Here is a 14,306-nt window from a genome sequence, read left to right on the forward strand (position 1 = left end):
TGTTTCCAAGACTAGGGTAATCATCTGCAGAAACAGAAGTTATCTGGAATAACTACATTTGCATTCTTGACTGTCAGCTGTCACATTTTCTGCCCTACCACCTAAAGGTATAAACTCACTTTAATGTGATCCTGGGCTAAATAAACAGTGAAATACATGGGGTTTGATTACATTTATAACTCTTATATGAGGCCCAAGTCAAGAACTGAAACAGTCTCATTTCAGCAATTTTCAGATGTCAAAATTAAAGCAACAAGTAATTAACACTGGGAATCCCATTAAGATGGTAGTTTTTAGAGAGTACCCTATTAAATACTGCTGAAGTTCTGTTGGACACTGAGGTATCAAATCCCACTTGCCAGCAGAGTTACCTTTTGAGGTGTGATGAATAAATGCTGTGGTTCCATCTTCCAGCTGAACCGCCTGTCCATCTTCCAGACGCAGGCTCTCCCCTGCTCAGGAGGAACAATTACAGCACTTCAGCAAGAGTTCAAAGAATCCTTAGATGGAAAGATTAAACACTAAATACCCAGGATTACAAAATACCCAAGATCTCTTCATGATTATTTCCATTAAAATAAGAAATCAAGCTATTATCATGACTGTTAATTACTTAATAATAATATTTATCAGTAATACATTATTTTATAACATATCTCTTGTATTATTGCACTCACTGTTTTTAGGCATAGGTACATGTTGAACATAAGCAGCAGAACCATCTTCTAATTGAATCACTTGGCCATCCATTAATTTACCATCTGAAATATAGAGAATATTTTTAAGAATTCTAATTGTGTAGCACATCACAGTTTTAATACACAGTTGATACTTTCTAGATTAACATATAAATAAAATATCAACAAGAAATAGTGTTTGGTAAATAGAAGGCACAGTGTGACTGTACAGAGCTTTTAGAATTCTGGGATTAAAAAACCAGAAAAAGTCTGCTGTCCTATCTGTTAGGCAGAATGTTGATATCTGGGTTTGAACCATAAAGATCTCTTCACTTTTGTTTGACTTATGTTCTGAATTTCATTTTTGCATCTTATTAGTAGCAAAACCAAAACATTTATTTTATAGTATTACCAAAATTTCCCACTGGAATTGGAACTTCAGAAACATTGTACAGATTTTGCCTGACTTTACAATGCAAAGAGAGGGTTAGAAAGGGGAACACCACTTCAGCAGGCACCAGTTTACCTTTAGAATTGTGCTGTATGTAAGCAGTGGAGCCATCAGCCAGGGTAACTGCTTGCAAACTTACACCTTCCATGTTTTCCAAGTTGTCACCATCTAGCAGGGAAAAAAGTTCACCTTCACTATAACCAGCATGGAACCCTAGCAATCTCAGCTGAAAGACCTCCATAAATTATTCCATCCCCTCAAAGCACATGGCTTTGACAAATAAGAGCAAGCAGTTCTTACTTGCTTTCTAGGCCTGGAACACGTACTAGAGGCATATATTCTAGTTTTTGCTCTGTAAACATGACAGCTAAATGTTATTTTCCTTAAAGAAAAAAAAAATACAGTGTCACTGAATAGATAACTACAAAGCTGAGGTTTTAGGAGAACTGTGAATTAAATCATCAGAGCCAACAGTGAAATAACAACACATACTTGTACTGAAAATTTTGTTTTGTACAAACTACTTGTCATTAATACACACAAAACTATTTAGATTAAAATGCAGATTTAGGAGAGAGTTTGTAACCATGTAAAATCATAACAAAGCTGTCAGGAAACACCAGCTTTAAGCCAATTTCAAGTCATTAATCTATTTTAAAACTCAACTTGCTTAATACATACTTAGATATCAACTGAATTGACTACTTTGTAAATTTTACTTTGTAAAACAATAAGACTATACAGAGAATAAAGTCTAATTTTATATGTCATATATTTTTGGCACATTTACACTTCTATTATCTTAATTAAAAAATAATTTTCATCCAGAATTAAATAAGCGAATTTAATCAGTCTCAGTTAACTGTTTTCTGTTGCACTTTTAATTCAGAATACACTACATGAATTTTAGTGTTTTATCTGAGTTTCAAAGAGAAAAGACATAATAATGTAAAGTTATTTTAACCTGAAGGGTCTCCTTGCACAGCTACAGCTTCTGTTAGACACAGAGTCACGTGCTGGGCCTCCATTCCTCCTCCAGAAAATTCCGTCATTCCCTGAGAGTCTCGATTTATCTGAGCTAATAACATTGTCTACCTAGAAAGAAAGTATTCAAAAACCAGAACATTGAAATACAGAACCAGTACTACATAACACCAGTTTAATGTGAGTTTTATACAGCTGCGACAAATATTTTATGTTATGTTTTGTATAAAGTAGATGCAAAAAATGATTGATTTATCTAGAAAATACTTTGAAGGAATAAGAGTTATCTGAAATAGATAAGTATTTAACTTTACTTAACAATTAACTTAGATGTTAAGGATTTCAGGTAGCAGTTATTTATATAAAGTGCATCAACCACATTTAAATTTCAGTTAAATATAAGTGATTTAACCAATGTACAAAGACTAGTGGTGGTAATGACAGTACAGGTAATGAAACCTATTTGGCCCCAGAATTGAAATAAAGCTGACAATTCATCCATAGTCACCCAGGACAACAGCAGAGCTTTATCTATATAACTCAAAGATCTCTCCAGTGGCAGTAAGAGGTTTAAAAACAATGACACATGCAAAAGTCTAACTGAACAATTCAACTATTTCCCTAGATTTTCCAGAAAGGTTTCGGTTTAAACAAAAAAAAACAACCAACCAAAACAAAACAATCTGTTCTTTAAAATAATGAAGTATCCCATGATAAAATTTGTTAATTAGACAAAAGGCCAGTGATCAGGGAGTGACTGCTGTGTCTCACAGAACCAGACAGAGCCTTCCCTTTGCATACTCACATTTTTACCCAGGCATGTTTTAATATGGGAGATCACATCACAGCTTTTAATCCTAGTGTGGTTCTATGACCTGCTGGTTTATAATTCAAGGCTGAGAAGAATAATCTAGTGGGTTTAATTTATTAATGAGTACCTTTAGAAATATGTTTAACTATTTTTGTCTCTACAGTCCAGAAATCTGTTCCTGAATAAGCAATTCATCAACAATCTCAAAGACCATTGAGAAAACTGTACTTTACTCAAAACTAAGGAGAACAAAATTAGACCATGCAGGTACTCCAGTGTGCCTACAGTATTTAGGGAAGTTTTAAGCCCTCCTGCCTTTTTCATATGTTACACTGAAAATCATACAAAACCCCTAAAATATTACTGATGATCAACGCATAATTCTGTAAGAAATATGCCTTCCAAGATTAATGTCCTTGTAATTTCTCTCTGGAACATTAAGGAAATTAAAATATTGGCTTGCAATGAGGAATTTGAACCTTGAACAACTGGCATCAAAAAGATCTAATTAAGAGAGAAACCAAAATAAAATTTAAAATGGGTATGAGGGGACTTTTTTTGGGATCCAAGAGAAGATGGGTAATTCTTCCCAACACCCTTTTCAGGAAAAGAAGCTTTTACAGAAAATGAGGCCTCTAAAAGAGATGTAATACACATGAAAAGGAGAAGCCATCCAGACTAAATTGCATTTATATGGATGTCTCTGAAGAAAATGAAATAGGAAGATTTGTTTGGATACTATAATCTAAGAGACAAGGAATTGTATGAGGATACAGGAGATCATGAGTTCAACCTCTTTCTCTGTCGTGTCCATGACTGTGAGTTTGGAAAAGTAACTTCTTTTCTTACCACTCATTTATCATCCCCCATCTCAAAATAGGCAGAAAAATTTACTTAGGAAGCAGTTTGCTCACAACCCAAAAATCAGTCATGATGTAGCCACAGAGTCAGCCTAAGCAGGCACAGAAGCAAAGAAGCCCAGCATTCATGTACTATGCAGCAAATAAGATTAGAAAACTGTTGCAGTTTTAAAAAACCCAATGAAATAAAATAAAACAAAACAAAACAAACCACCACCAACAAATCTAGCAACAAAAGGAGTTTTATCCAGCCCAGTTTGCAAAGGCTGCTTTTCTGGAGGTACTACCAGGTTGTAGCAAGTTAAATTAACTATTTCTGGTACCATATGCTAGTGGTACCCAGAGGCTGGCTGTTCTCTGACTGCTAACACAGGTCTGTATTGGCAGCATTTTCCATGCACTCAGTTTTCAGGACATCTCATAGAAGCAGGCTGCAAAGCAGCTACACCAGTGCACACAGCAGAGAAGAAAGGCATCACAACCACAGGTGTTCACTGGAACTAGAGAGTGAAACAATTCCAGCAGAGTCCACCTCAAAGGCCTTTCAGCTCGGGTCTACTCGAGGAGTATTCCCTTTCTTAGACAAAGTATCTTGCTGATCCCCAGCACCTTTAATACCATCTCCCTTCCTGCAGAACTCAAGGCTCTGCTCCCACCTTTGCGCAGCGGTGAGCGAGCCAGTCCGTGCAGAGAGCTGCAGAGTTCTGAGAGTCTGAGCAGAACTAATGGCTTGAGGGGCGAGTAGCTACTTTGGAAGGCAAAGAAATCGAATGCCAGATACATTCAAGGGCTGCAGGAGCAATAGTATTTATTTAAATTGTTTCACAGTGTTTGTTACTGTAGCATGGCTGTCAACTCACACACGGAAAACAGCTGAAGGGAACTGCTGCACACAGAACAATGGCTACAACTTTGCTCTGTTCAGAGGATCTGGACAATCATACAGCCTCACATAAGAACTCAGCAGCAATGCAGCCTGTTTCTCCCAATTCCAGCTCCCTTCAATGGTCACTTGAAACACATCCTTTTCTCAATCCTCAGCCCTTCCACTAAGTTCCTTATCCCCAGCTCCATCCCTTCTCCTTGTACCAATTTTCTTCCTCAGTCCTATTTATACCAAATTTTCAGGACATGCCTCTTCCCAGCTATAATCCCATCCTTCTTGTCAGAATAATATAAAATACTTCCATGCCCACACCAACTCCTTCTGCAACCAGTCTCCACGTCTTCTCTTGCTGCTGCTCTGTTTATGACCCCCTCACATCACTGTTTATCCCCTTCCTTCCTCTCTGTGTCACCAGTTCATGTTCAGACCCACCTTGGAACTACATGCCCCACGAGAGGCTGGAGCACTGGGGTCCTCCCAAACACCAGCCCCCAGCTTTCACTCCCTCTGCAGGGACACAGCAGCTTTGCTCTGCCACTCTGTTGTGCAGGGAAGAGAGCCCTCAGCCAAAAGGGGACGTGCTGCTCCCTTCCAGGCTCTCCTCTTTCTCCCCACTGGAGAACACTGACTAGCCAGACAGGGCTGGAAGATGCAGGAAGGAAAAGATGCAGAGCTGGCCTGTGCTGCAGAGAAAAGGGTCAATCTATCAGAGGCAATAATGCCAAAGCGTCACTTGGTAAGAGTGATCAAATACAGAACAAATTGCCAAGACAGGTATGGACTCTCCATCCTTGTAGAGGTTCAAAGCAACTTCACACAGCCCTGGGTAAATGAGACTTGCTTTCATCAAGCCTGAACCAGATAAATTTCTGAAAGTCCTTCCAACTTCACCTGCTCTCTGATAATCATTTCGATAATGCATACATCTACAACAGCATCACCTTGCTGTTCATGTATCATCCACCCTGCAAATCTACTCTCCCAATGTTTTTTAATTTGCTTTGCTTTTTCAAGACCAGTTGGTTTTCACCAAACTCAAGTCTCTTCCTTGCCTCCACTTCAGTCACTCTCTTCAGTTTCCATCAAATTTGTCTCCATCATTTTTTCAATCTGAATCTCACCAGCTTCTTTCCCTAATCCATATAATTGCTTTTATTCCTCTGCATTTGCATCAGTAAGCTTTTTTCTTTTAATCTCCTGTCTGCCAGGAGTTCTGTCAATAAAAATCTAGGAGAGATTTCCTTTACCCACTTCAAATATTGCAGCTCATTAGTTAAAAGCAGCTGAAAGTAACTATTTTTAGGAAAAGCCAGGAACCCTGGGGTGGAGCCTACATAGCAGCTTGGCAAGATTGACACATGCGGATTCTGCTTCCTCTCAAGAGCTGTCTCACAGAAAAGACAAGTCCAGGATCAGTCACGAAGTACTCACTGAAGTGAAAACTTGAGAGTTGACTTTGTGAACTCTTGCAAATCTTCACAGATCATAGGCAAGTTACAACTGTCAATTTCCAAAGGCACATCAATGACGATATCTGGGCAGACTTTCACAAGGACAGTAACGGATCTTGCATTCCTGAAATTATTAGTCACCAAAACATGTCTATGGTATCCATGCAGAGAAAATCTTACCATTCTTTTAGATGGTTCAAACACTTCTCACAAAAAAATCAGCCTGAGGTAAAAAAAATGGACAGAAAATCTCTGAACTAGAAAGAGTGTGTGACCACAGGCAGCCACCCCCCCTCTAGCACTGATCCTTTAAACAGCCATCCAGCAGGACACAGAGGTGCAAGCTCTTATTAAAAAAAAAAAAAAAAAAAAAAAAAAACCACCAAAACCAAACCAACCACCACCCCCTGCAAATTATCTGAACAGAAAAAAATACTCCCAGACACACATTAAATTCTCAACACTTGGAAACCAAAGGTATGTGAGGGGGAAAGGATGGTTAAAAACAAAAGATTTTTCAGGAAGAGTTCATCAAGTTGCCTATCTAGAGAGCACCTCCTGTAATTTTTCCTCCACCAACACTCAAACAAATAGAATTTTCTGGGTGCTATCACTTGTTTTGGAGAAAAGATGCAATGTTAGAAGAAAGGTTTTTATGTAAACTCAATCTAGCAACTGAAAACAGGAATTTCCACTAAAAACTAGGAATCAAGGAACTAAAAAATAGCAGGTGGTATTCAGGCAACTGAAAAGCAAGGGAAGAGCTGGCAGAGGGCATGGCTGCTCTGGAGCAGAAAGGGGGTTTGGGGCACTTGGGAACTCCAGCAGCTGACAGGACAGCATGATGAAAGCCCAGCGTGGCTGGAAAATAGCAGGAATTCCTCATTTAAAATATAACTGTACCACTGTACTGCTGGACAAAGGAAAAATCCTGCAGTGACAGTAGCAGAAACGCCTCAAAGAGACAAAGATGATGCTTCGATGATTAATGGGAAATGGAATAAAGTTTGTAATAGCAGGCATGGAAGAAAATTTACTGTTACAAAATACAAACTTAGACTGTGCAAACAAACTGGGGAAGAATGACAGGAAAAAAGCTACTCTAGACATTCAGCAGCCTTGTGATTGTTCACTCCCCTCATGCAGACAGCACTGAGAAGTTTGAAATAATATGCATTTATTTCATTTGAAAAGAAACATCACTTTTATTTTTAATACACTTCTAAATAATGTACAAAACCACTGTAATTTTATAAAACTTATAAAAACAGCAAATAAAAACCAATCAAGAAGGGTAATATGGCAAATAATACATAGCCTCACAATAGTGAAACTTTTATTAAGGAATATTAGAAAACTGTATTCCCATGTTTGACAAAGCTGTATCCCAAAATCAATTCAAGTAAGTCCACAGTGTAACATAATTAAGTTTTTCCTGAATTAAATACTGCCTACCTTAGGGTCCTTAACAACTGATATGATTGCAAATATCAGTAATTTCACAAAACTAGTCTGAGCAACAAATGTGTGAAAATTCAAAAACAGTACCTACAATTACCAATCTGGTTAAATGCACTTCAATTGATAATTCATATGTGTTATAGCCTTCTGAGTCTCAGTGCAAAAAAAAAAAAAAGTCTGACAGACTGGAAAGCTGACTATTTATTCCACACAAAGTTTTTTCAGACAACCCAAGAAGACTTTTAGCATTTCTTCCCCCACTAATTACATAAAGGCATTTGTCATCTTTAAGCTCAGAAATAGACACAGGAGAACTAGGACTCTTTTTACAATCTTACTTCTGCTCCCCTACGTAGCTGCATGATAATCTTTTCCAGTATTAAGCAGAAATCTGTAACAGGGTCAGGAATTAAATCTAGATCCTGTGGGTGCTTTGATCAAACACTTCAGGAGATGTGAATTTCCTTCTTCATCAACAGCCCTTACCTTTTCCAGGACTTTACTGCACTGAAAAATTGGGGTTTGTGCTGTTGTCAGTCTGACTTTCAGTAAATAAGTGTAACAACTACTTGATGTTGGGCACTTCTTAATTGCTATGTGCTTTCTCACATAATCTCTATTTCTTTTACTGTATTTTCTCCAGTTTCTTGTAAAGGCAAAACATAATTAAACAGCAATTTCCACCACATTAATCATCCACAGTCTAAAATGGAAACAAAGCTGAAATACAGAATGAAAACATCTCCTACAGAATCTGGTAACATCAGTTGGATTCAGATAATTTAATAGCAAATCACACAATCACCTTCTAATTTCCTACATGGTAAAGAAGTGTTGTGAATGATAAACCACAGGCCCTAAGTCTTGTCCTGCAGAAAAACCCAACCAAGAGTGAGAGCACTGTCAACTGCACAAGCACAACATACACACTCTGAAGCAGCCAAACTCAAGGCTCCTTTTTATTCTTTTTACAGTATTTCAACCTTTCTGTTCCACAAGAGATACATCCTAATAATAATGCAGTTCAAGAGCAATTCACTGCCACAGTATTTGGTATTTCTTCAGAAATGAAAAACAAATGCAAGACCAAATTTATCATTGCCTTAACCACACATCAGTCTGACTTAAGTGTGAGCAGTGAGCAGCCTGACAAAATTACTTCATGTTCCAGCAGTCTTTTTCCCCCAAAAGTAATTTCCATACATTTATAGAGCAAATGCTATCAACAAATTGTGACTGTTAAAAAGTATTGACTGATATCAATGCTTGCATTTTTTAGATTAAAAAAATTGGATTAACCACTGCAAATAAAGAATATTTACAAATCCTTACTCTAACTAATGAGATTATGTGTATGTGTGTATTTTCACTCTGTCGGAATGTGAAGGTTGCTATTATTTTCGAAGGTATGGCATTTAAACACAGGAAGATTCAGAAAGTCACCCACCAAGAAGTCCTACACATGTGAGAACACTCAGGCTGATCCCAAATATGACTTCTAACTTGACACATTTCTTGAATATATTAGAGAAGAAATTACTGGTTAATGAAAGGAGGCCAGAGGAGTTCCATCAGCACGTGAGCTGTCAGCAGTGCTGACAGAAGCTGAACTCCTTCTGCAGCTCTGGGACAATCATCTCACAGCAAACACCCAGTTCCATGACCACATTTGCCCTGGGTGCACTATTCCAGCAGCATGGCTTCCTGAGCCAGAGGTTTGAAACAGATTTGGGAGTCTTCCACAGAGCCAATTCCAAAATCCTCCATGGAAGCTGACAAGCAATTGAGATCCATGCAGCACTGTTTGCAGAGGTACAGACACCAGGATTCCAAAATTTTAATATTAATTAAGTACAAAAGAACATATTAATGCAGCTGGTCAATGAGCAACATGCTAATGACTCAGTTATTATTATTATTATCCGTAGTAGTACCCAGCAGCAGCAGTCTGGCTTGAGGAAGAGCCACCCCTATAATCTGTCCCAAACACCAAATTCAAGCACGCCTGCAACACCCCTGTATCATTAGGAATGCTGGGCTGTGTGCATGGAATGCCTTGCAGACCTACTGCAAATGCAACTGCAGAACTAGCCTACCCAAACAGCCCAAGTTTCTCTCAACACAGGTGGTATTTCTTGTTCATTTCTTCTCTCCTGGCCAAACTTGTATTATCAGTGCTCAGGCATACCTTCCTTTCTAAAGAATCTCAAACCCATTTCTTTATTGCAGCCTGACTCGTAATAGATTACTTGTGTTTTAATAGTCAAAAAAGGTTTGGGTAACTAATCATAATGTGCACACTCGGAAAAAGCTGAATGGCAGGTGAGCTGATTTTCTGAGAAAACTTAGAATATCATTAACAAAGATGATAAAACCCCAAGCCTAAAGTAATTTTATAGCACATTTAGTGAGATAAAGCGTTTAATTCCAAATTGATTTTCACCCTGGAAGTATAAAAGGAAACAGATTTAATGCACCTAGTAGATGAATCAGTGTGTATTTAAAACTACAGGCTTTCGTTTGGTTTGTTTTTACCATCAAGTGTATATACAGCTAAAATATGTATGCAGAAGGCATCCAGCCAATGCATGTCACAACTGTATCTAAGTCACTCCTAGAAATGAGCAGTGATGCCTATTTACAGTAAAAAATATATACAGTTATTTCTGAAACACTTCATGGGGCTACTTATCCCTTAAATCATAAAACCTCCAGTTATATTGGTGTTTTAAATAAAACTGGGAACATCTGGTGATTAGATGTACAGTTAAGGGCTAAAATTCTGAAAGAAACCGAGATCTACCATTTCTATTATTTTACTTTCATGCCAAACAGACTCCTAACTTTTTAACTGTCAAGCAATCACAAAAGTCTCTTATTTACATCACCAAAACAAATGAATCCTGGCCATGCCCTTTCAAATCCTGCAAATCCACTGAGACTGCCAACAAAGAGAGGAATTTTGAGTGGGTTGTTTTGTGTAGCTCTGAGTTAATTAGCAATCTGGTAAGTACATTACAGATGTATCAGCATTAACCATGACAGTTAATGGCAGTGCTTTAGCACAGGCTTGTATTTCAGAAGCTAAAGGGGCAGCCTGCTGGATTGCCAAAGCCAGATTACAAACAGAACTTGAAACCCGGTACATCAAAATACATCCTACAAAACTCTGTGCAGCATCACGTTAGCTATGTATGAACACACTAAAAATATGAGCAAACCAACTAACTTGCAAATACAGACCCATCTTCCAATTCTAGTCTGTCATCAGAAACGAAGTCCAAGAGTATTAAGCAGGTAACACAATTTTCTACTCAAGCGTATACAGAGGGAAACAAACATTCTGCAGGCAGTAAAATACAGACCAAGGTAAGCGTTATGTCGTTTTAAGTGTAACTCTGATGTCAACCTTGAAAATTGCAAAACCTGCTGGAACTGTAAATTCCCTTTGAAACTGAAAATTTCATTTATTTAACAAGTGTTATCTTGGTGGAGCAAAGTACAATCCCACTATACAATTAAAAACCAGCTATGCAGCCCAGAACATTTTAGCAGACTAAGTGACTGGAAACATCTAATTTAGTCCAATTTGGTTTGGAGTAACTGATCAATGATCCCCGGTGCACAGAAGGGGAGAAGCAAAATTACATTCCCTTAAGTAAATACAACTAAGGGCAGATCAAATTACACTTAGGTACAGGCAAAACCCCATAAACCCCAGTGTGCTGAGATGGGTCACCAGGCTTCCTTCCCCTCCTTCCTAGAAATGGTGTCCACAGAGAGACACCTCGCTCAGACCCCTCTCTCCAGGCTCAGAACAAGAGCTCTGCACACCTCAAGTTACAGGAACTTGCACTTCAGAGCTGAACTCCTGGGTTCAAGAAGAGGAACCATGGGTTTGGATCGTAGTGTATCTTGGGGATCCATAAGCTAAAGAGAAACCTTCCACCCATCTTTTGGGATCTTTTGTGATACAAGCCACAGGAACAGACTACCCAATTCACGCTGTCTTTACCAGAGGCACTGATTTCCTCGTACAGAGGAGATAAAAAAACCAAGCTGTCCCCAATTAATGCTGAGCAAAAAGCATTGCTGGTGAGCTGCAAGAGACGTAGCAGCAACACAGGGAAAAGGTCAGTGAGGGGCAAAGCAAGGCTGGCCAGGGCTGCTGTGCTATGTACATACATGTCAGAGGCTGCAGGAGCTGTAGGAGGTATCACGGGAAGCACAAACCACCGGGATGGCCAAGGAAGCAGGTACCAGCCAGAATGCAGACAGGAAAGAGAGTAACTACTAGAGCACCACCAAGATGGGTCCCACCTTCCTCATGAATATTTGCATTCTGGCCATTGTAACGCCTGAAACTGGAAGAATTGCCCTGATTATCTGTGTGTGCAGAAACCCATCCAAATTAATCCAAGCCCTTTGGAAAACAATTTCCATCACAGGTGCCTGCTAACGAGTCCACCTATACGGAGCAAGTGTTAACCCAAAACTCTTCAGGTGAAGACTCACACGCAATAGCAAGGGAAGACCAACATCCTGTAGGGTAAATGAAGCCATCCTGACCAAACTAAAGCCGAGGAACTCTTTATTTATTATCCCTGTGCCCATCCCACAGAGCTGCATGGGAGCAGCCACAGAGGCAGCAGCCAGCACTTGGACCTGGCCACTGCTCAAACTCCTGGCAATTCCCTTCTCCCGGACGGTACAGGTCAGCAAAACGTCCACTGAGCTGAAGCAGCACACAACTGGAGATATTCTTAAGAAAAAACAAATTTATAGCCTAATTCTGGCACCCATTACCAGGGACTATTCATCACTTGACTATAGCTGTGCCTGTCTCCGGAGAAAAGCATTAAAAGCTATACAAGAATGAAGACAGTGTGACTTTCTACCTAAAGTTCCTTTTCCACTGTTTTAAATATTTGCTTTGTTTCAGCCTTTAATATAAAGCAAAATTACCCTTCCTCAGATAGGGCAGTAGAAATGAAATTCTAATCACAACGAGAACAGTTTAAAGTAAATTATTAAATCAATTTGAAATACACTTCTCAAAACTCTTTGAAAATGTTTATTTTTACATCTCATTTAAGCTGCAATCCATTATCAAAGCAATCATCTATTATTTGACCACATATTCCTGAGGTTCCTTTTCTGCAGTGATACAGACAAATCGCTTTTGACACAAACACAGCTTGAAAGCTCAAGGCATTAATGCAAACTACAAAGAAACAAGCCATGAAAACACGGCTACAGCGTACTCTGCCATTCTAAAGCTGTATGGCAAACGCACAAAGCTAACAGTCTACCATGTAAACGTTAAAAAACTGCTAGTTCAGCACAACCTTATTTCATTTTTCAGGTCCCTAAAAGCTACAACAGAAATATCTGGTGTACAGTCGGCCAAGAGGGCTGATGGGACAACATTTGATGCAGACTCTCAATAAAACAAGAAGAAATGTTTGCTCTGAAAGACTGGAAGATTGCAGTCCCTGTGTCACCGGACTAGAAATACCATTCCTTACAAATACCGGTATCACTCTGCGTATGATGGCAAAAGCAATTCTCTGACAGTTCAAAATGAAACCTTAAAAAACTTAAAACTTCAATAGAGCTGCTCAACCGCAGCCTTGTTTTAACAGAAAAATTAAACTTGCACGGGAGTCATGTCATTTTTCTCTGGATTAAAAAGCACCACAAATAAGACCTTATCAGAAAACAAAATAAAAATCTTTGCGTTACTGCAGGCCACTATTCTAGAGGAGCAGCTTCTCGTTATCCCGTTCTATTAGAAGCTCTAGAGAAAGAAAAAAAAAAAAAAAAAAAGAAGGGAACGACAAGAGCAACAGTAAAAAAAAAAAATTAAAAATTGAGGAGAAAAAAAAAAAAAAAAGGTTAAAACGCTTCTGCATTTTGTCGAGGTGAGCGAGATGCAGTAAAGCAGCAGGGTTCCAGGAGGCCGGCCGGTGCCAGCACCTTCTCCCGTGAGAGCGCGGCCCGGCCGCGCCGCAGCCCCGCGGCTCGGGCAGGCACAGCGGGTTCGCCTCCGGAGCCTGCGCGGGCCCGGCCAGCCCCGGCCGAGGCGGCTACATGCCGCTCTGCGGCCGGCAGCATGGAAACATCGCCTTCCAAAAAAACAACAGCCACAAAAAGCACGTATTTAAAAATAGGGAAAAAAAAGAAACAAAAAAAGAAAAAAAAACCAAACAAAAAAAAAACCAAACAACGGGGAAAATGCAAAAATTTGTGAGAGCCCCCCGATTACGGCACGGCGGGCGGGGGGCCCGGAGCGCCCCGGCCCGCGCCCCCCTCGCCCCCCGCCCGTGACGCAGCGCCGAGCGGGCCCGGGGGGGCGGCCCGGGGGACCCCCGCGGGCCCGGCGGGCGGGGAGGGGCCGGGCGGGCCCCGCGGAGCGGAGCGGCTTTATCGCCGCGGCTCTGCCGCTCGGGTCGGTGCCGCCCGCGCTCCGCTGCCCCTGCCCGCCTCCCCGAGCACCGCCGGCGGGCGCGGCGGGCGCGGCGCGGCGGCCCCGTCCGGAGATGGCGGAGGGAGCATAAGGCACACTGGGTAAAAGCACATTTATATACGAACCTCGCCGAGAAATTTTCCAACAATTCCTCCGTCCGACCACCATGCACCAGGACAGGAAACGGCCGCTCGGCGCCGCCCGCCCGCTCGGCACCGCCCCGCGCCCCGCGGGCGGGGCCCGGCGGCGCCGGCTC

General features: G+C 40.5%; 1 protein-coding gene across 4 annotated transcripts in view; it reads right to left on the bottom strand.

Moving 5' to 3' along the window:
- The window catches only part of ZNF143 (zinc finger protein 143), a 38,157-nt gene extending 23,890 nt beyond the window's left edge, over positions 1-14,267 (bottom strand). For 2 of the 4 annotated variants that reach the window (XM_053944491.1, XM_053944487.1), the window contains exons 1-5: positions 14,176-14,267; positions 2,093-2,223; positions 1,204-1,296; positions 678-761; positions 372-452 (exon numbers count right to left, since the gene is read on the bottom strand). In XM_053944491.1, coding sequence (XP_053800466.1) covers positions 372-452; positions 678-761; positions 1,204-1,296; positions 2,093-2,216 — 382 coding nt within the window. In that variant the 5' untranslated portion in view covers positions 2,217-2,223; positions 14,176-14,267. Of the gene's footprint in view, positions 1-371; positions 453-677; positions 762-1,203; positions 1,297-2,092; positions 2,224-5,101; positions 5,193-6,100; positions 6,245-14,175 lie in introns of those variants that run through there. The other 2 variants (XM_053944489.1, XM_053944490.1) reach the window with 2 other exon arrangements.
- Positions 14,268-14,306: the final 39 nt, after the last annotated feature.

Source organism: Vidua chalybeata, chromosome 6 (genome assembly GCF_026979565.1).
Source record: "Vidua chalybeata isolate OUT-0048 chromosome 6, bVidCha1 merged haplotype, whole genome shotgun sequence".
In the NCBI taxonomy this organism is placed as follows: Eukaryota; Metazoa; Chordata; class Aves; order Passeriformes; family Viduidae; genus Vidua; species Vidua chalybeata.